Source organism: Notolepis coatsorum, assembly GCF_963971535.1.
Source record: "Notolepis coatsorum genome assembly, chromosome: 4".
NCBI lineage: Eukaryota > Metazoa > Chordata > Actinopteri > Aulopiformes > Paralepididae > Notolepis > Notolepis coatsorum.
In genome coordinates, this window is record NC_140168.1 from 55,540,268 (window position 1) to 55,561,863 (window position 21,596).

Sequence of the window (21,596 nt, forward strand, 5' to 3'; positions counted from 1 at the left end):
ACTCTTTCACCCAATGTATCTCTCTCTATTTCAGTCTTCTGTTTTGTTTTCCATCTGTTGGGGCTGTGCTTTATATCACCATAGCTGTCTCGCTCTCTCTCCTTTCCATCTCTCTCTCCTTTCCCCCCTCTCTCTCTCCTTTCCTCTCCCTCTCTCTCTCTCTCTCTCTCTTCGTCTCTCTCTCTCATTTCCTCTCTTTTTCTCCTTTCCCCTCTCTCTCTCCTTTCCTCTCTTTCTCTCTCAATCCTTTTCCCTCTCTCCTCCCCCCCCTAAACATTAGCTGCATGCAGACGTCACTGGCATATTGTGCCACTGACACAGTCATTTATCAATTTAGCCAACATTGGGTGGGGGGGGGGGGGTAATCCGGTGAGAGCAGCATATACAACCTGACACCTTCTCACATTCTGGAATGACACCAGCATCACTCAGGTGTGACCAGTGACCACTGACAGTTTGCTTATTTACAAACAAACAAAAGTATATATATAAAAATATACATACCGGTGAATAAATAAAAAATATCCTACTGTAACTGTTGTTTTTCTTCCATTTTTATTTCCATGTCCTGATGTTGAGAGAAACAAGAGTATGTTCCCTTGCTCCTGGTGCTTTACTGCCACCCAGTGTTCCTGATGCTATACTGCCACCCAGTGCTACTGTGAATACTGAGAAACAAGAGTATGTTCCCTTGCTCCTGGTGCTATACTGCCACCCAGTGCTACTGTACTGTGAATACTGGCCCTTAGTGGTGATGATACAGCAGTCCAAGTTCATAGCATTACGCTGCTTCTCCTCATTCAAGGTCAGGAGCAATAATAATAATAAAACAACCTCCTTATGACAGGTGATCCAGTCCATGGCGGTCGGATGCAGTGAGGGAAGAAACACAAGTCCTGAGAGCGGCCGAGAGACACGCCTATCACAACCTCTTGTTAGCTTTCTCCGAAGCCTTTGCAATATTATTCTTTGAGAAAAAAGTGGATAACATCCGCAGCTGCTTCTCCCAACCCCCACCCATTCCAAATGCTGAATCAAGAACCTCATCCTTTACTCTGTCATCCTTCTCTCCCATTACAGACGCAGAGGCCTTGACACTGGTAATGTCGAACTGTCCCACTACATGCCAGCTGGACCCGATACCCTCCCCACTCCTCCAGACCATAGCACCAGACATCCTCCCATTCCTAACTGCAACCATCGACTCCTCCCTCAACTCCCTAAAACAAGCCAGAGTCACAGCTTGTAAAACATTTAAAAAAATTAAAACCATGAACCCCACTGTCTCTCTTCTCTCCTTCCTGTCTAAATCACTTGAACGTGCTGTATCCAACCAACTCACTGATTATCTCTTACAGAATGACCTCCTATTACTAGACACTATTCCGTAAGGCTTCATAACTGGTCACTGCACAGAGATGGCCCTCATAGCAGTCACAGAGGCTCTTCACTTAGCAGGGGCCTCTCCTCTGTCCTGATTCTCCTGGACCTGTCAGCAGCCTTCGACACAGTCAACCATCAGATCCTCCTCGCATCCCTCGCAGGAATGGGAGTGGCTGGCTCTGTGCTGGCATGGCTGTCATCCTACCTCAACGACCGCTCCTACCACGTATCATGGTAGACGGGCGTCCCCCAGGGCTCGGTCCTTGGACCCCTCCTCTTCTCCCTCTACACCAAATCTCTGGGTAACATTATCACGTCTCATGCCTTCTCATATCATTGCTATGCCGATGATACTCAACTCTTCCTCTCCTTACCTCCCTCAGATATCCATGTCTCTGAGTGGATCTTGGCCTGTCTGTCCGACATTTCTGCCTGGATGATGACCAAACACGTCAAACTGAACCTAAGCAAAACAGAATTGCTTCACCTGCCGGCCAAATTCTCCCCGCTGAACGACCTTTCAATGACAGTGGAGAATGTAGCTGTGGCCTCGTCCCCGACCGCCAAGAACCACTCAGAGACATGGATATCTGAGGGAGGTAAGGAGAGGAAGAGTTGAGTATCATCGGCATAGCAATGATATGAGAAGGCATGAGACGTGTGTTAAAGCCTTGACGACCGGCTGAACTTCTCCGCTCACATTGCAGCAACATCCAGAACCTGCAGATCCACCCCTTCCTGACAAAAGAAGCCATTCAACTCATCGTGCAATCAACAGTCATGTCTCGCCTGCAATGCACTGCTTGCTGGTCTACCGACCACTGGCACCAAGCCACTTCAACTCATTCTGAACGTAGCCGCCCACCTGATCTCCAAACTACCAAAGTCAGCCCATGTTACCCCACTTCTTAGAGAGCTGCACTGGCTCCCCATTGCTGCACGAATCCGCTTCAAGGTCCTCGACCTGGCATATCGTGCAGCTAAGGGAACGGCTCCCGCCTACCTCCGGTCAATGGTTTCTAACTACACACCCTCTAGACCAGGGGTTCTCAACCTTTCTGCTGCCAAGGCACCCCTGTGTCCAATAAAATATTCCAGGGCACCCCTACATACGATAAAGACTTTTCCGGTCCTTTTTGTTTTTAATACAAATAGACCTCCTGTTCACTATAAAGTGCCACGTTTTGATATATTGAGCTTTAAACTTTAAGTAAATTCTTTGGAACACGCAACCTAAAACACCTTCCTCTCCCAAACCGTTCCTGCAATTGTTTTATGTTGCATGATGATCATGGATACATTTATTATGTATTGTATTTTTTATGTTTAAATATCAACATCATCTGTCTGTCCACCCTCAGTACATTTACTATCAATATAATATAGTTGTCTGACTTCATCATATCTTTTCAAACGCACACACACAGAGGGAGAATGCCCCCCCCCCCCCCTCCTTCCCAGTCTCTGTCGCTCTGAACAGGGCTTTAGCTTGATTGGTTGAAAACTTTATTAACAGATTGCAGAATGGGTACAGTACAGCTCAATACATACAATTGTTAAGGGGATGCAGACCAGAGAAAGACTTTCGTCTTGTTTACATCAGGGTCCCCCATTTTCATTTCATCGTAACATATATGACATACAGATAGACAGTACTGCTACATCTATACATTTATGACATACCAGATTTGCAAATACAGTACTGTTTGTGATACGAAAAGAGTCCAGAAAAAAGTATATACATTTGACGTAGAAACTGTACATTGGAGGTGGTTGGGTAGGTGGGGGGGGGGGGGGTACTGTACATTGGAGGTGGTTGGGTGGGTGGGGGGAGGTTGGGTAGGAGGGGTGGGTGGGGACACTGTACAACTGTACAAGCAAAACTGTACATTGGAATATTGACAAGACCATACTTGTAAAGTAGTAAAGTTAAAACACTAATTTGGCTGTGGGGGGCCAGAGGAACAGGAGTCAAACAAGGTAATTATTGTAGAAGCTAAACTTTTTTCCACATAATTACTCTTTATGGGACAACGACATAAATTCAGAATAATACTATTCAGCAGGAGGTGATTTGACTGTCAAATACCATTAGTTAAGTCATGCTCCCAGGTAGAAAATAAAACCGAAATGGCAGTACATTTAACTAGTCATTATAGACATGGTTAGATTTGCTCAATAGCTCAAATTCCTGGTCAAGAGTGAGCCCCAACACGTTAGTGTAGGAGTAGACATTGCAGCATAGGATGCAGCCAAGAGCTTGTTGTTAGCTTATGCTAACGGGACATTAATTCCATTCTTGACGTGGTCATAAAGGAATGGCAAGGATTGCAAAGCATGTTATATGCATTTGACCCGTTACGGAATAAAACAGCAGGGATTTGTTTTGGGTCGCGAAAACACTATCCTTGCTCTGTTTCAATGTGCGTGTTCACTGTTCCAGACACTACTGCTGCTGAGCTGAGGAGTACTCAGCCTGCTCTGTGTGGAGATGCATCCTTATTGGCTGTGTGCTGTAGAGCGGATATGAGTCACGACACCACGGATTTTCAAAATAAGAGTATCATAATGACCTGAATGTTGCTAGCTGTCGGAGCCTAGTTATTATAGCTGGAGCTGCGCGTGGGCAGAAATGAGACCCGCTATAGGATTTTCAAAATAAGACTGTTGTCATTCTATATTTTTAAAGAAACATTGCCAGGCATCTCGCGGCACCCCTGGCAGCTCTCCGCGGCACCCCTGTGTGCCGCGGAACCCCTGTTGAGAACCGCTGCTCTAGACCCCTCCGCTCTACATCTTCTGGCCGCCTCAGACCCACTCCTATCCAAGCTCCGGGAGGGTCATCAAAGACAAGCCGCCTATTCTCTGTCCTTGCTCCACAATGGTGGAACGAACTTCCCACCACAATGGTGGAACGAACTTCCCACCACAGTTAGGACAGCCAAAACCCGACCAATCTTTCGCCGTTGACTAAAAACACACTTCTTCAATCAATATCTGAAACCTTTTTACTGTCTTCTACTATCATGCACTCTTCCTAATACTAATATGTCTCTACTACTATGCACTCAACACTGCAGCACTCAAGTTTCAACACTTTGATGAACATTGTTACTCAGCTGAAAGAGTTGTACCCTTCCCGCTGACTTGTCGTACAGAACTTTGGATAAAAGCGTCAGCTAAATGACTAAATGTAAATGTAAACAATTTTAGATGACGGGTGAGATGACGGGTGAGATGACAGGTGAGATGACAGGTGAGACGATGGGTGAGATGACAGGTCAGATGACGGGTGAGATGAAAGGTGAGATGACAGGTGAGATGACGGGTGAGATGACGGGTGAAATGACAGGTGCTCACCGACAACCACAATGTCCTCACATATTGCTTATTGCTGAGGATGTACCTATGCATTTTGGACAAAGGGAACCGTGAATTTTCTTGAGTGAGAGCTTGACTTTCTACTGCCAACCTGTGGTCATCCATCAAGTGTACACTTTAGCTGAGGGCAGGAGGACTGCAAACGGAGCCATCAAGTGATGAAGTGTTGGTACTTAACGCTGGGGGATTTTCAGTGGCTTATAGGGGGGATTTAACTGCAGTGAAGTAGATGATTTCTTGTACTATGGCAGAATGAGAGGTCATGGTAACATGTATTTGTACAATATATCATGCTAGCGGTGTAAATCTTTAGGCTTTACCACGGCATAAGATAGGATTTCATTTCTTAAAACAGCGATTTTGATATAATATATATTAGTGATATTGCAAATTCCGCTGTGCGCTACGAATCAACTCAGTAACATACAACTGATTTTATCCATATTGATGACTAGAACAAAGCACCCTTCAGCCGTGATCCCCCTGCCCCACCCCTAAAAAGTATCTCTATGCAAAGGCCAGACTCCTTGCCTTTTTTTTGGGCGGAAATTTGGAGGTGATCGGAGGAACAAACACACACACACAGACCACTCTCCAGTTAAAGTAGTGGGATCTAGCTACACACACAAGCATGTTACAACATTTCTAGCTAATCACAAACGTATACTAAATGGCAAAATTGCAATTAAATAAAACGCAGAGCATGTGACAGTATCAGCATGTGGCAGACTCTATTAGTAAACGTATTTACTAATAACGGTAGATATTAATGAATTCGCTGCTGTTGTAAATTATGTAGACGTAAAAGCTATTGCTGCTCATAAGTAATTTAAGTAATAGATATATTGCTCTCATTCAATAGCATGTAAAGACTCAGATATGTATGTCTAAATTGTCCTCTAGTACCTTATTAAAACGATGGACAGCCAACATGCCTCATATCCAGGAGTTTCAAGTGTGTTTGTGAACGTTAAATCAAAAAGTAATAACTAGTAATATTCATTACTTTCTATAGAGAGTAATATCTTACCACTTCGTTTGGGTGTCCATGTAATGATTTAATTTATATATATATATATAAGTGAAAATACTGCAGGACAATAAGGATGGCTTGACTTCATACACAATGCAACACTGCCCCCGTGTGATCTGGGGACGTTACTGCAGGGTGAGCTCGTAGTCTGCGGTGACTGAAGAACCACGATATTTGTTGCACAAATACAGTAGTAAGTACAGTAATACCGTTTAGTATCATTGCTATGTACTGAGTATCAGGTGGAGAGAAGCATGCAGTCAAGCTAAATCAATACATAATGGAGACAGTTCTTACCTGTGTAGTGTCGATCGTCTTTGTAAACATGAAGAAGAAAGAAAAGACAATACAATTGGGTTTAGTCACAAAGTAGCCGTCATAACATTTACATTTACATTTAGTCATTTAGCTGATGCTTTTATCCAAAGCGACTTACAAGTTCTGTACGACAAGTCAGGAAGGGCACAACTCTATCAGCTGAGTAACAATGCTCATCAAAGTGTTGAGTGCTACAGTGTAGGTTAGTTTATTAGGACAAGTGCATTAGGGTTAGTTAGGGTTAGATTTTTTTTTTAAATGTTTTATTTTTATTTCAGATACTGGTTGAAGAAGTGCGTCTTTAGTCTACGGCGAAAGATTGGACGGGTTTCGGCTGTCCTAACTGGGGTGGGTAGTTCATTCCAATATTGTGGGGCAAGGACTGAGAAAAGGCAGGTTCTCCTTGATGACCCTCCCGGAGCTCGGATAGGAGTGAGTCTGAGACAGCCAGAAGATGCAGAGCGTAGGGGTCTTGAGGGTGCGTAGGGTGTGTAGGGGTGCGTAGGGGTCTTGAGGGTGTTTAGTTAGAGACCATTGACCGGAGGTAGGCAGGAGCGGTTCCCTTTGCCGCACGGTATGCCAGGTCGAGGGCCTTGAAGCGGATTCGTGCAGCAATGGGGAGCCAGTGCAGGTCCCTAAGAAGTGGGGTGACAAGGGCGGTCGGGTGGCGTAGTGGAGATTGCGCTCGTCACCAATGCAAGAGGCTGCGGTCTCGACTCCCGGAGTCAGCATTGCCTGCAGCTTGCTCCGATCGTCATACTAACTCGTTTGGCTGAGTAAGCGGGAGGGAAGTCCTGGGTGGTAATCTGGCGTTGTGGACAGCGACGCCTACAGGTCAGGTCTGGGCGCCTGCTCAGCGAAAGGCAGGAAGTGGTGAAGGCAGCGTGACCTCCCACGCGTTACACTTCACCAATGAGAGTCCTCGCTGCCAGGTGAAAAGAGAGCCACTGGCTGTCTCCGTATGTGTCGGAGGAAGCATGCGGTAGACTTCAGGGTTCCCTTGTACCGACCAGTAGGGGGAACATGCGCACAACGACCAGGTAGGGGAGGGGGGGAATTGGCATAACGACTAAATTGGGATGGGGATAAAAAGAGAAAAATCTGAGAAAAAGAGGATTAAAAAAAAGAAAAAGAAAAGAAGTGGGGTGACATGGGCCGACCTCGGTAGGTTTGAGATCAGGCGGGCCACTGCGTTCTGAATGAGTTGAAGAGGCTTAAAATTGGGGGTGGGGGTTGCCTGTGGCCATTACATTAAATGTATAAAATAATTAATTGATTTGATGAAGAACCACCAAATCCATTGAGATAAATTCATCTAAAGTTTTCAAATAAACAATGTCCTCAAACCTAGTTAGTTGGTGTGTTGTGCACATAGTTAAAGACAGTAGAGGTTGAGTATTTTCTGGTGATATATATCATATTCACACACAGTGATCTGGATTGTGGACTGTCCTTCCAAAGCATGGGAGAACTGTTTTATAGATTACCGTTCTTTGTCTGAAGAGTTCATTTGTTTTATTTCTGATCAATCTGATAAAGGTGCTATAGAAATGTTTTGTGTAGAGTAATTGTATTTTACAATACATCCACAGAGCTTTTAGAAAAATGCGGAATAAAGGTATTGCTTCCCCCCCCCCCAAACAATTATTGATGAATTTATCATTAAATTTTTTTGTTGTTGTTTACATGTTGCAGGCATGTATCCCCTCCCTATTTCCCATTTCCCCATGTCAGAATGCACCTGATTTGATAAATGACATGCTGGTGTTCAAGTGCTGAATGTTATGAACCTTTAATCTCTGGAATCCAATCATATGAAAAGGTATCAAAAGAAAACAAAAGAAGGAGACCTGGTCCAAAATAAACAAGGCACACTTACTTACCGGTATGTATTAAAAATTTATGTAGCAGCATACCCAACAAGGAAGATTAAAAACACACCGTGTGGGATGCATAATATATTGTGTGGGATGCACAACACACCGTGTGGGATCCATAATATATTGTGTGGGATGCACAACACACTGTGTCGGATGCACAACACACCGCGTGGGATGCACAACACACACGTTCCTTGCCTTCGTTGAAAATGGAGGACCCTGATGTAAACAAGACGAACGTTTTTTTATGGTCTGCATCCTCTTAGCAGTTGTTTGTAGTGACTCGTATTGTATTGTATTGTACCCATTCTGCAATCTGTTAATAAAGTTTTCAATCAATCAATTGATCAGGGTGATGAAGGCAAGGCAATCCCCTTTGTGTGCTGAGATAATAAAAGCATAATAATAATATACCGTAATTCCTCTAATAGTAACCCCGGCTTGTATTTGTTTCAACTGTAGCGGGTACCAGGCTTGTATTAGGAGGAGGCCTGTATAAGAGGGAGGCCTATATTTCAAATTTTCAAACGGATCATAATGAATAAATCAACATTTTGTGTCAGTTTGAACCCAGTAAAAGGTACTGGGTTCATTTATTGAAACCAAGTACTGTATGAAATAGTAAACAGTGCAATTACAGGTGGTCACTGGTCATTTCAACGTTTTCAAAGTGAAATCAAGTAACTAGCTCAGTACGCAGCTCAGTATATTAGTAACCCGGCTTGTATTAGGAGGCCGGCTTATAATTGCTTAGCTCAAGAGCGCACCCGGCCATTAATAGAGACCCGGCTTGTATTTGAGACCCGGTTACTATTAGAGGAATTACGGTATTTTTTTTAACCATTTCGGGGTTTATGGTTTTATAAAACTAGCTTTCAGTGGCCAGTGGCATCGTCGTTAGAGTGTTCAGTTCTCAAGTGTGAAATCATACATCTGAAAGGGTTGACAAATCAGTGAGTGCGCCTTGGTCTGTTGGAATGTATAAGTCCTCCTTTTCCTTCTTTTGAAAACCAAACCTTATCCAAAAAGCACCTCATGCCGCGTTCCATTCAAAGTCGGAAGTGTTCCCAGCTGGGACGTCAGAATTACAGTACGACCTCAGGAGATTTCCAGCTCGGAAATACAGAGGGAGAAACCATAGATGTGTAAAAGATGTAGTTTATCTAAATACAGAGGTAGAAACCATAGATGTGTAAAATATGTAGTTTATCTAAATACAGAGGGAGACACTATAGAGGTTGTCACAGATCTCCTCCCCCCTCCCATGGATATGTGAAGAATGTGAGATACCACAGAATGCCACAGAAGGAGTAGAATCAATTAGGTAGCTGATTAGTACTGATAGAACACACCTGCGCATCATTAGTCCACCCACATCTCACATGCACACACCCAGTCCCACACACTACATAACCACTAGGTTAGAGAGGAATGGGTTGAGCAGAGTTGGAGTTGGAGTTGTGGTATTGAGAGAGAGAGAGAGAGAGAGAGATTGTGTATTCGGAGTTGTGAAGGTGAGAGGTAGTAATAGGAGAGGTAAAGGCGAGTAGGTGTTCTTTGTGTACTGGACCCTGGACTGGCTGAAAAAAAAACTTGTGTACTGACCCTGAACCGGACGACTACCCTGAGTATTGAACAATCCCTTTTTCTGCCGGCAAGCCTGTTTTGTGTTTTTGACCATCGGACTGTGTATGACCATTTTCTTGCCTAGCAAACTGGATTTTTGCCTTAATTCAATAAATATTCGTATTGATTGATATTGCTCTTGTGTGGCCCTTTGAATTTGTTTGTATTTGAGGGACTCCAGCAAGCTGAACAAGCTGGTGAAGAAGGCTAGCTCAGTAGTGGGTGGTGAGCTGGATAACCTAGAGGTGGTGGCTGAGAGGAGGATGAGGAAAAAGCTAGAAGCCATCCTGGAGAACCCCTCTCACCCCCTCTACGAGGAGCTAGCCAGAATGAAGAGCACGTTCAGCCTAAGACTCATCCCCCCCGACACACCACAAACTGCCTGGGCCGGCCCTTTATACAATAAAGGGCTAGGGCGGCCGGAGCGGCCGGTTCTGCTGCCAGAGCTGTCGCTGTCACAACTCGGGACTTGAGAACTGGAGACTTTCACACTCAGCCTTTTGTATCGAATCACCGTCCCGGAGCACGGGGGGCAGTGTTCTCACTCACCACTTTTGGGGTGCGAGTCGGCGCTGAATCGTTTCACCCCCCGCTGAACGGGACCAGCTGGCAGAGGTGGTCTCGGGGTCGGTCCCGGGAGAACGGGGGGTGTGGCTTTGCGAGCTTGTACCTTTTCACGGGCGTGGCGCCTGGTGCTGACATAACGTCATAAATGTTGTTTGCCATTGCTATGTCTATACATTTGTTCGAATGCATTTATTTCTATTAGACCAGTGGTGCCCAACAAGTCGGCCGTGGTCGACCAGTAGATCGCTCAAAACGCTCAAAAGCGGACTCTACAACACCATCCATTCGTGATAAAATATAACTTAATATTTATTGGCAATTTGTTCATTTTATATCAACATCCAGAGTCCGCAGTCGTGTTAAGACATTCCCGTTTACATTTTCGGTCGACCAGTAGATCAATGACATTCAATATAATCGACCCAACCTCCTCCAATGTACAGTTTCTACGTCAAATGTATATACTCCCTTTTCCTGACTCCTTCTGTATCACAAACAGTACTGTATTTGCAAATCTGGTATGTCATAAATGTATAGATGTAGCAGTACTGACTATCTGTATGTCATGTATGTCATATATGTCCTGATGAATTGAAAATGGGGGACCCTGATGTAAACAAGACGAAAGTCTTTCTCTGGTCTGCATCCCCTTAACAATTGTGTGTATTGAGCTGTACTGTATTGTACCCATTCTGCAATCTGTTAATAAAGTTTTTCAATCAATTCAATTCAATTCAGCAATGTTACTAGTATGTTGCATGTGTAGTAACGTTAGCGTTAGCCGTTAGCTTAGCGATATTGTTAACCCTGCAAAACGATCAAAAGCGGGCTCTACAACAGAGTTCCATTCGTGAGAAAAGGGGGGTGGGTTATATTGACAAGGCTTGACAACAGAGGTTCAAATATAGCTTCATATTTATTAGTTATTTGTATCTTTATATCAACATCCATTCTCCAGTCTCCGTGTGAACACTTCCTGTGTTTACATTTCGAGCGTGACATCATCGACAATAGCCGGGGGGGTGTCGTGATTTGTAGCAGCAGCAGCAGCGCTCCTCTAGTGCAACAGCAATGAGCGAGTGCGAGAGGGATCTGTTTGGCAGTAGGCTGCTGTGTTATTAGCTGGCTTGCTAGGCTACTTATCCAAGCTACCGATATCCCTCCCTCCCTCCCATCCGTGCTTTTGCTCATCGACTACGGCAAGCTTACAAGCTCAAAACGCAAACCGTAAACAAAACCCAGAGCGCACCCAGAATGAAGTGTGTACACAAACTAGAGGGGGGAGAGGGGGGGGGGGGGGGGGGGGGGGTTCGGATCAGATCTCGGCACGGGCGGAACGGAACGAAATAGAAACGAATAGAGTGAGTGAGAAAGGGCCCTAACATCACGACTGTCTTGATTCTTTGCACTAGAGACTCATACCACAATGGAGTCCACAATGGACTCTCACCACTGGACTATTTTGTGTTTGTACTTTTATATTACTATTTTATATTTTATATTACTTTATTTATATTACTTTTTATATTACTTTATTATAATTTTTTATATTACTACTATATTGTATTTGTACTGTGAAGCTACGCATCACAGATATAGTTTATCTAAGGGAGAAGCATGTGACCCCACAGGAAGCTGGTGTTTGCTTGGCTGGTTTCTGAGCATAATATATGCTGAGCAACTATTGAATGATTCTACCACACTGGTATTGTTGAGAATCTAGCTTCAATTGTCTTCAAACGTGTTAAAGCGATGTTTACAGTTTACAGTGTATGAAACGTGTTAAAGCTGTTGTTTACAGTTTACAGTGTATGAAACGTGTTAAAGCTGTTGTTTACAGTTTACAGTGTATGAAACGTGTTAAAGCTGTTGTTTACAGTTTACAGTGTATGAAATGTGTTAAAGCATGTTGTTTACAGTTTACAGTGTATGAAATGTGTTAAAGCATGTTGTTTACAGTTTACAGTGTATGAAGTGTGTTAAAGCGTGTTGTTTACAGTGTATGAAGTGTGTTAAAGCGTGTTGTTTACAGTGTATGAAGCGTGTTAAAGCTGTTGTTTACAGTTTACAGTGTATGAAGTGTGTTAATGCGTGTTGTTTACAGTGTATGAAGTGTGTTAAAGCGTGTTGTTTACAGTGTATGAAGTGTGTTAAAGCGTGTTGTTTACAGTGTATGAAGTGTGTTAAAGCGTGTTGTTTACAGTGTATGAAGTGTGTTAAAGCGTGTTGTTTACAGTGTATGAAGTGTGTTAAAGCTGTTGTTTACAGTTTACAGTGCATGAAGTGTGTTAAAGCGTGTTGTTTACAGTGTATGAAGTGTGTTAAAGCGTGTTGTTTACAGTGTATGAAGTGTGTTAAAGCGTGTTGTTTACAGTGTACAGTGTATGAAGTGTGTTAAAGCGTGTTGTTTACAGTGTATAAAGTGTGTTAAAGCGTGTTGTTTACAGTTTACAGTGTATGAAGTGTGTTAAAGCGTGTTGTTTACAGTGTATGAAGTGTGTTAAAGCGTGTTGTTTACAGTGTATGAAGTGTGTTAAAGCGTGTTGTTTACAGTGTATGAAGTGTGTTAAAGCGTGTGGTTTACAGTTTACAGTGTATGAAATGTGTTAAAGCGTGTTGTTTACAGTTTACAGTGTATGAAATGTGTTAAAGCGTGTTGTTTCAGTTTACAGTGTATGAAATGTGTTAAAGCGTGTGGTTTACAGTTTACAGTGTATGAAGCGTGTTAAAGCGTGTTGTTTACAGTGTATGAAGTGTGTTAAAGCGTGTTGTTTACAGTTTACAGTGTATGAAGTGTGTTAAAGCTGTTGTTTACAGTGTATGAAACGTGTTAAAGCTGTTGTTTACAGTGTATGAAGTGTGTTAAAGCATGTTGTTTACAGTGTATGAAACGTGTTAAAGCTGTTGTTTACAGTGTATGAAATGTGTTAAAGCGTGTTGTTTACAGTTTACAGTGTATGAAGTGTGTTAAAGCATGTTGTTTACAGTTTACAGTGTATGAAGTGTGTTAAAGCGTGTTGTTTACAGTGTATGAAATGTGTTAAAGCGTGTTTTTACAGTGTATGAAACGTGTTAAAGCTGTTGTTTACAGTGTATGAAGTGTGTTAAAGCGTGTTGTTTACAGTTTACAGTGTATGAAGTGTGTTAAAGCGTGTTGTTTACAGTGTATGAAGTGTGTTAAAGCTGTTGTTTACAGTTTACAGTGTATGAAACGTGTTAAAGCTGTTGTTTACAGTTTACAGTGTATGAAGTGTGTTAAAGCGTGTTGTTTACAGTTTACAGTGTATGAAGTGTGTTAAAGCGTGTTGTTTACAGTGTATGAAGTGTGTTAAAGCGTGTTGTTTACAGTGTATGAAGTGTGTTAAAGCATGTTGTTTACAGTGTATGAAATGTGTTAAAGCGTGTTGTTTACAGTTTACAGTGTATGAAATGTGTTAAAGCGTGTTGTTTACAGTTTACAGTGTATAAAGCGTGTTAAAGCGTGTTGTTTACAGTGTATGAAATGTGTTAAAGCGTGTTGTTTACAGTGTATGAAGTGTATTAAAGCGTGTTGTTTACAGTTTACAGTGTATGAAGTGTGTTAAAGCGTGTTGTTTACAGTTTACAGTGTATGAAGTGTTTTGTGAAGGGCCAGATTAAACCGAATATATATATTTATTTATATATATATATTTAATTGTATTTGTATATTCTCTAATATTCCCTGATATCCCTTGTATATTCCTTGTACAATATGCATTGAATATCCATTCTAGCCTACTGAACATCCCATAATAGTCTCCATTCTACTATTGGTCGAGACCTTGGTGCCAGGCTGCCATACCCCTCAGACCCAGTTCAAACGTACCGCTCGACATGTACGAACAAGTCCTAGTTCCGCGTAGGAATTTGGCTACCGCACCACTAATGGGACTATTTGTTCATAGTGCGTATATATACTGCGCTACTAAAGTAGGACTTTCTTTTCAGTCCAGTTTCTTACCCTCCAATAGAGTCACAGACGTAAAGCCTCCCCGCGATGCCACGTGTGGGAGTAAGGCCAAGTTCGGCCTACCATCGGTATTGAGACATCGTGTATATTAATATTTGAATAGTCATATTTGGCACTATATCGTCGAGTTGGACGTAGTCTATTAAGCTAATAATAGTCTGTTAATATATAGTGCTTCGTGCGGTGAGAATACTACCGTAGTCAGTACCCCATCGTTTCAATTGTGTGTATTGAGCTGTACTGTATTGTACCCATTCTGCAATCTGTTAATAAAGTTTTTCAATCAATTCAATTCAATTCAGCAATGTTACTAGTATGTTGCATGTGTAGTAACGTTAGCGTTAGCCGTTAGCTTAGCGATATTGTTAACCCTGCAAAACGATCAAAAGCGGGCTCTACAACAGAGTTCCATTCGTGAGAAAAGGGGGGTGGGTTATATTGACAAGGCTTGACAACAGAGGTTCAAATATAGCTTCATATTTATTAGTTATTTGTATCTTTATATCAACATCCATTCTCCAGTCTCCGTGTGAACACTTCCTGTGTTTACATTTCGAGCGTGACATCATCGACAATAGCCGGGGGGGTGTCGTGATTTGTAGCAGCAGCAGCAGCGCTCCTCTAGTGCAACAGCAATGAGCGAGTGCGAGAGGGATCTGTTTGGCAGTAGGCTGCTGTGTTATTAGCTGGCTTGCTAGGCTACTTATCCAAGCTACCGATATCCCTCCCTCCCTCCCATCCGTGCTTTTGCTCATCGACTACGGCAAGCTTACAAGCTCAAAACGCAAACCGTAAACAAAACCCAGAGCGCACCCAGAATGAAGTGTGTACACAAACTAGAGGGGGGGGGGGGGGGGGGGGGGGGGGGGGTTCGGATCAGATCTCGGCACGGGCGGAACGGAACGAAATAGAAACGAATAGAGTGAGTGAGAAAGGGCCCTAACATCACGACTGTCTTGATTCTTTGCACTAGAGACTCATACCACAATGGAGTCCACAATGGACTCTCACCACTGGACTATTTTGTGTTTGTACTTTTATATTACTATTTTATATTTTATATTACTTTATTTATATTACTTTTTATATTACTTTATTATAATTTTTTATATTACTACTATATTGTATTTGTACTGTGAAGCTACGCATCACAGATATAGTTTATCTAAGGGAGAAGCATGTGACCCCACAGGAAGCTGGTGTTTGCTTGGCTGGTTTCTGAGCATAATATATGCTGAGCAACTATTGAATGATTCTACCACACTGGTATTGTTGAGAATCTAGCTTCAATTGTCTTCAAACGTGTTAAAGCGATGTTTACAGTTTACAGTGTATGAAACGTGTTAAAGCTGTTGTTTACAGTTTACAGTGTATGAAACGTGTTAAAGCTGTTGTTTACAGTTTACAGTGTATGAAACGTGTTAAAGCTGTTGTTTACAGTTTACAGTGTATGAAATGTGTTAAAGCATGTTGTTTACAGTTTACAGTGTATGAAATGTGTTAAAGCATGTTGTTTACAGTTTACAGTGTATGAAGTGTGTTAAAGCGTGTTGTTTACAGTGTATGAAGTGTGTTAAAGCGTGTTGTTTACAGTGTATGAAGCGTGTTAAAGCTGTTGTTTACAGTTTACAGTGTATGAAGTGTGTTAATGCGTGTTGTTTACAGTGTATGAAGTGTGTTAAAGCGTGTTGTTTACAGTGTATGAAGTGTGTTAAAGCGTGTTGTTTACAGTGTATGAAGTGTGTTAAAGCGTGTTGTTTACAGTGTATGAAGTGTGTTAAAGCGTGTTGTTTACAGTGTATGAAGTGTGTTAAAGCTGTTGTTTACAGTTTACAGTGCATGAAGTGTGTTAAAGCGTGTTGTTTACAGTGTATGAAGTGTGTTAAAGCGTGTTGTTTACAGTGTATGAAGTGTGTTAAAGCGTGTTGTTTACAGTGTACAGTGTATGAAGTGTGTTAAAGCGTGTTGTTTACAGTGTATAAAGTGTGTTAAAGCGTGTTGTTTACAGTTTACAGTGTATGAAGTGTGTTAAAGCGTGTTGTTTACAGTGTATGAAGTGTGTTAAAGCGTGTTGTTTACAGTGTATGAAGTGTGTTAAAGCGTGTTGTTTACAGTGTATGAAGTGTGTTAAAGCGTGTGGTTTACAGTTTACAGTGTATGAAATGTGTTAAAGCGTGTTGTTTACAGTTTACAGTGTATGAAATGTGTTAAAGCGTGTTGTTTCAGTTTACAGTGTATGAAATGTGTTAAAGCGTGTGGTTTACAGTTTACAGTGTATGAAGCGTGTTAAAGCGTGTTGTTTACAGTGTATGAAGTGTGTTAAAGCGTGTTGTTTACAGTTTACAGTGTATGAAGTGTGTTAAAGCTGTTGTTTACAGTGTATGAAACGTGTTAAAGCTGTTGTTTACAGTGTATGAAGTGTGTTAAAGCATGTTGTTTACAGTGTATGAAACGTGTTAAAGCTGTTGTTTACAGTGTATGAAATGTGTTAAAGCGTGTTGTTTACAGTTTACAGTGTATGAAGTGTGTTAAAGCATGTTGTTTACAGTTTACAGTGTATGAAGTGTGTTAAAGCGTGTTGTTTACAGTGTATGAAATGTGTTAAAGCGTGTTTTTACAGTGTATGAAACGTGTTAAAGCTGTTGTTTACAGTGTATGAAGTGTGTTAAAGCGTGTTGTTTACAGTTTACAGTGTATGAAGTGTGTTAAAGCGTGTTGTTTACAGTGTATGAAGTGTGTTAAAGCTGTTGTTTACAGTTTACAGTGTATGAAACGTGTTAAAGCTGTTGTTTACAGTTTACAGTGTATGAAGTGTGTTAAAGCGTGTTGTTTACAGTTTACAGTGTATGAAGTGTGTTAAAGCGTGTTGTTTACAGTGTATGAAGTGTGTTAAAGCGTGTTGTTTACAGTGTATGAAGTGTGTTAAAGCATGTTGTTTACAGTGTATGAAATGTGTTAAAGCGTGTTGTTTACAGTTTACAGTGTATGAAATGTGTTAAAGCGTGTTGTTTACAGTTTACAGTGTATAAAGCGTGTTAAAGCGTGTTGTTTACAGTGTATGAAATGTGTTAAAGCGTGTTGTTTACAGTGTATGAAGTGTATTAAAGCGTGTTGTTTACAGTTTACAGTGTATGAAGTGTGTTAAAGCGTGTTGTTTACAGTTTACAGTGTATGAAGTGTTTTGTGAAGGGCCAGATTAAACCGAATATATATATTTATTTATATATATATATTTAATTGTATTTGTATATTCTCTAATATTCCCTGATATCCCTTGTATATTCCTTGTACAATATGCATTGAATATCCATTCTAGCCTACTGAACATCCCATAATAGTCTCCATTCTACTATTGGTCGAGACCTTGGTGCCAGGCTGCCATACCCCTCAGACCCAGTTCAAACGTACCGCTCGACATGTACGAACAAGTCCTAGTTCCGCGTAGGAATTTGGCTACCGCACCACTAATGGGACTATTTGTTCATAGTGCGTATATATACTGCGCTACTAAAGTAGGACTTTCTTTTCAGTCCAGTTTCTTACCCTCCAATAGAGTCACAGACGTAAAGCCTCCCCGCGATGCCACGTGTGGGAGTAAGGCCAAGTTCGGCCTACCATCGGTATTGAGACATCGTGTATATTAATATTTGAATAGTCATATTTGGCACTATATCGTCGAGTTGGACGTAGTCTATTAAGCTAATAATAGTCTGTTAATATATAGTGCTTCGTGCGGTGAGAATACTACCGTAGTCAGTACCCCATCGTTTCGGGCAGAGAACTGGCTGCTTACCCAGGGTGGTTGACCCTATGTGAAGCTGCACCCGAGGAGCCCCAGAGCCGACGAGCGAGTGGACCTGTATACCGGATTATTCTACCGACGACAGCCCGCCTTCCCAGGCACGGATTATGCTTTGGATACTTTGATTATTCTATGGATAAAGACCCCCGACACTACCGTGTGTTGGAACCCCCCCCCCCTGGAGAGGACGCAAGGTGAGGAGACGCTCTGCAAGACGAGGTCTCTCCACATCTCTCCCCCGTGGACCGGAGAGAGCCGGCCCACAAAGAGTCCACCTGCTTTCATCTGTGGTCCAAGGATCGCCGGCGCATTGAACGGCACTACAGTGGGTTCACCTGGGATACCCTTGGCCGGACGAGGCAGCTGGATTCTACCCCCCCCCCCCTCCTACTCCTGTCGGCTTACAAGCGACCGGATTAACCCCCTCTAGTGTATCCAGCCTATAATCATTAAAGTATCATTGCTGTTATTCCTTAACTATTCCAGGTCGTATATTTACCACCTGCGCCTTCAGAGATTGGACATTATCTATTGATATACCGACGAATACTCCTTGCCATAAAAGTGCATACTATTTCAATTCATAAATGTAATTAAGTGATTAAGTGTTTATTCTACACACCATCGCTGTGTAGGAAATAAAGACCTGTTTCTAATTCGTACATTTGTGTTGGATCCGTTTCATCTACGTGAGAGTGTTCATGATAATATATTTATGCCGTGTACTGGGTGGCCGAATATTAAGTACAAAGGTAGTGGTAGTAAGTATCATATCTAGTAATACAGTCAGGGAATTGTACCCCTCAGTTACAATTGGTCCTTCGAGCCGGAGGGTAATTAGTGTAATATTAATATAGTGTTATTAATATTGAAATGGCCTATGATGAACACTCCACGAAACGATCCTCCTAACCAACGCCCGCAGCGCGAACGACGGCTCCCTCAGTACTTAGAGGCTTACGCTGTCAGTCAACAACCTAGTCTTCTACTAACAGTAAACGCGGTAAAACTAGAAAGTAAAAGTATGTCTAACCCCAACGCCCAGACTACCCCGACCATAGAGGCCCCTACGGGCTCTAATGTAACTGACCAAGTTCACGGTGGGGACCAGTGGGAACCAGACATGACTTCACACCCCGCCAGTACTGAAGAAGTAGTCCCCGATGAGTCCCGGGAGGAATACAACGCTACCGAGAGAGAACTCGGCACGGAAGAAGACGGGGAGAGCACCGTGGAGATAGAGCTCCAAGGCTCCGCAAGGAGTACCCCGAGGGAAGGCTCCCCTATACAACCGCCTTCTCCCAGCGAGGCAGAGAGGACCCTACAGCAGGCATTCCTTGTCAGCCTGAAAGCCTCTACTGAACGCGATAGACTCCAGGGTGAACGCGATCGATTGCAGCTACAGCAACGGAGCGAAGAAGAGCACATACGCCTGGAAATAAGACGCATTCAGATGGAAGAGAATGTGGCCCGAGACCGAGCAGACAGCCAGCGAGCAGCTGCTGGTGCTCTACGGGACGCAGAGCGCGACAGACAGCAAGCGCAACTAATAGAACAGCTGATCAGACGGACAACACCCTCTCCCTCCGCCAGAGGCTCCAGGAACTCGTCTAGACACACCTCCAGGGCGGCATCCCCTAGCCGAGTAAACAACCCTGAACTTGACCAACAGACGAGGTCTATACCCCCCACAGACCACCTCCCCCCACCGGTCCAAGCGAGACCTAGCAACCGGGAAGGAGCAGCATATCCTGTGGAGAGGCTAAACCAGAGACTACAAGCACTGGATGACCTAACTGAAGACGAAGAGGAAGAGGAGGAGAACCGCGCCCGAAGACAGCACAGTACTCTACCGGACCAGGAGGTCCGGTACAGCCCAGGCTATACTCCCGCGGAGCTGCGCTACAGACCCCCGACTCTATACACGGGTGAGCACGACGCACGACCCGCACCGAGGAACAGCACCTGGACAAGCGGGCCATGGTACACTGCCGGTACCAGCCCATACCAAGGAGCGGGAGGAGACTCGCCTAGGAGGCCTCTCCCCCAACGCTCGCCGATGTATCCACAGTCAGCGTCATACATTGGCACGCCTATGGTACCCGACTTCACCCAAGAAAACCGGGCCCAGTATACAGAACTCCGCATGTGTCTGGAGACCATGTTGGTGGATGTATTGGATGAACGCCACAAATACGCCATCCTACTGCAGCACTTAAAGGTGCCCCGCGCACATAATATAGCGCTCGCCTACGCGACTTCCACCACCCCATACACAGCAGCGCTGGTAGCATTGGACCAGAGGTATGGGCGCATATGGGATTACGTGATCCAGGAGATCCGACACATCGACCGCTTACCCCCAGCAATAGACAATCGAGCACTGGACGACCTGTCCATCAGAGTGCAGTCCCTGGTAGGGATGTTGGGAGCGCAAAGAGAGAAGGGGAAGTATGAACTTTACGCCAACTCAAATGTGGAAAGGATCCTGGAGAAGCTGCCGCCCGCTCGTCAGGAGCGCTTTAGGCGGCAGAGGGACCACAGAGACCCGAATGGCCCCGAACCGAACCTCCTCGATCTAGCAGACTTCCTGGCGAGAGAAGTCAGCAGCCTACGGCTAGATACATTCGGACGGAGCACCCCTGGCTCCAGAGAAGGAACCAGACGACTAAATGATGGAAGAAGATCGGTGACTGTGATGCACCAATCGGAGTCAGTACCGAGCAGCAGGAGCCACAGTACCCCCTCCAGAACGGAGAAGTGGAAGATAGTGTGCCCCTACTGTGAGAAAGAACACTGGCTAGCGCAATGTGACTCCTTCCCCAAGCTGAACGCGGAGGAAGCAGGTCAATGGATAAAGTCCAACAAGCGCTGTTTTCGCTGTGCGCGCTCACACATGGCAGCCGAATGCCGCTTAAAGAAAAGGTGCACCAAGTGCGATGGAGCCCATCTGGACATACTTCACGACAGTAACAGACGGCGCCCTTCACCTGCACCATCCAGCCGCAAAGCGAGCGTCATGTACATCGATCCCGCCAGCAGCAGTGGAGCCCGAGTACTCCTAAAAGTAGTGCGTGTGACACTAAGCTACCAGAATAAAGTCCTGGACACTTATGCCGTCCTCGATGACGGGTCAGAGAAGACCCTGCTGCTCGCCTCCGCTGCGGCCCAGCTAGGGCTGCGGGGAAGCGAAACCCAAATGACAATTCGGACAATAAGACGAGATTTGAAGACGATAAAGGGCGAGAATGTCTCATTCTCTATCGCAGCAAGCGGCCAGCCTGAGCGACGGTACCAGATTGCAGACGCTTTCACCAGCCAAGAAATAGGACTGTCGCGGTACACATACCCCGTCGCCAAGCTGATGGAGAAATATGCACATCTGCGCAAGTTACCGATCCCGCTCATAGACAATGCTATGCCGACCCTGTTGATAGGCTCCGACCATGCAGACCTCATTGTCCCGATAGACCGGGTTCATACCGGACCCCGAGGCTGTCCTGCAGCAGTCGAGACCCGTTTGGGATGGACTCTCCAAGGCCCGCTCGCCAAATCTCTCAACCGAAGTACAGCCACTAGATGTCTCCACTCCCGAGTCACAGAGGGAGAAACCGC

The 21,596-nt window shown here is 44.0% G+C and overlaps 1 protein-coding gene across 1 annotated transcript in view; it reads right to left on the minus strand.

Annotated features, from left to right (window-relative positions):
* The window catches only part of gabbr1b (gamma-aminobutyric acid (GABA) B receptor, 1b), a gene marked incomplete at both ends in the record, with an annotated part of 304,126 nt that overhangs the window by 199,855 nt on the left and 82,675 nt on the right, over positions 1–21,596 (minus strand). Inside the window, 1 exon segment of the mRNA XM_084311948.1 lies at positions 6,095–6,112. Coding sequence (XP_084168074.1) covers positions 6,095–6,112 — 18 coding nt within the window.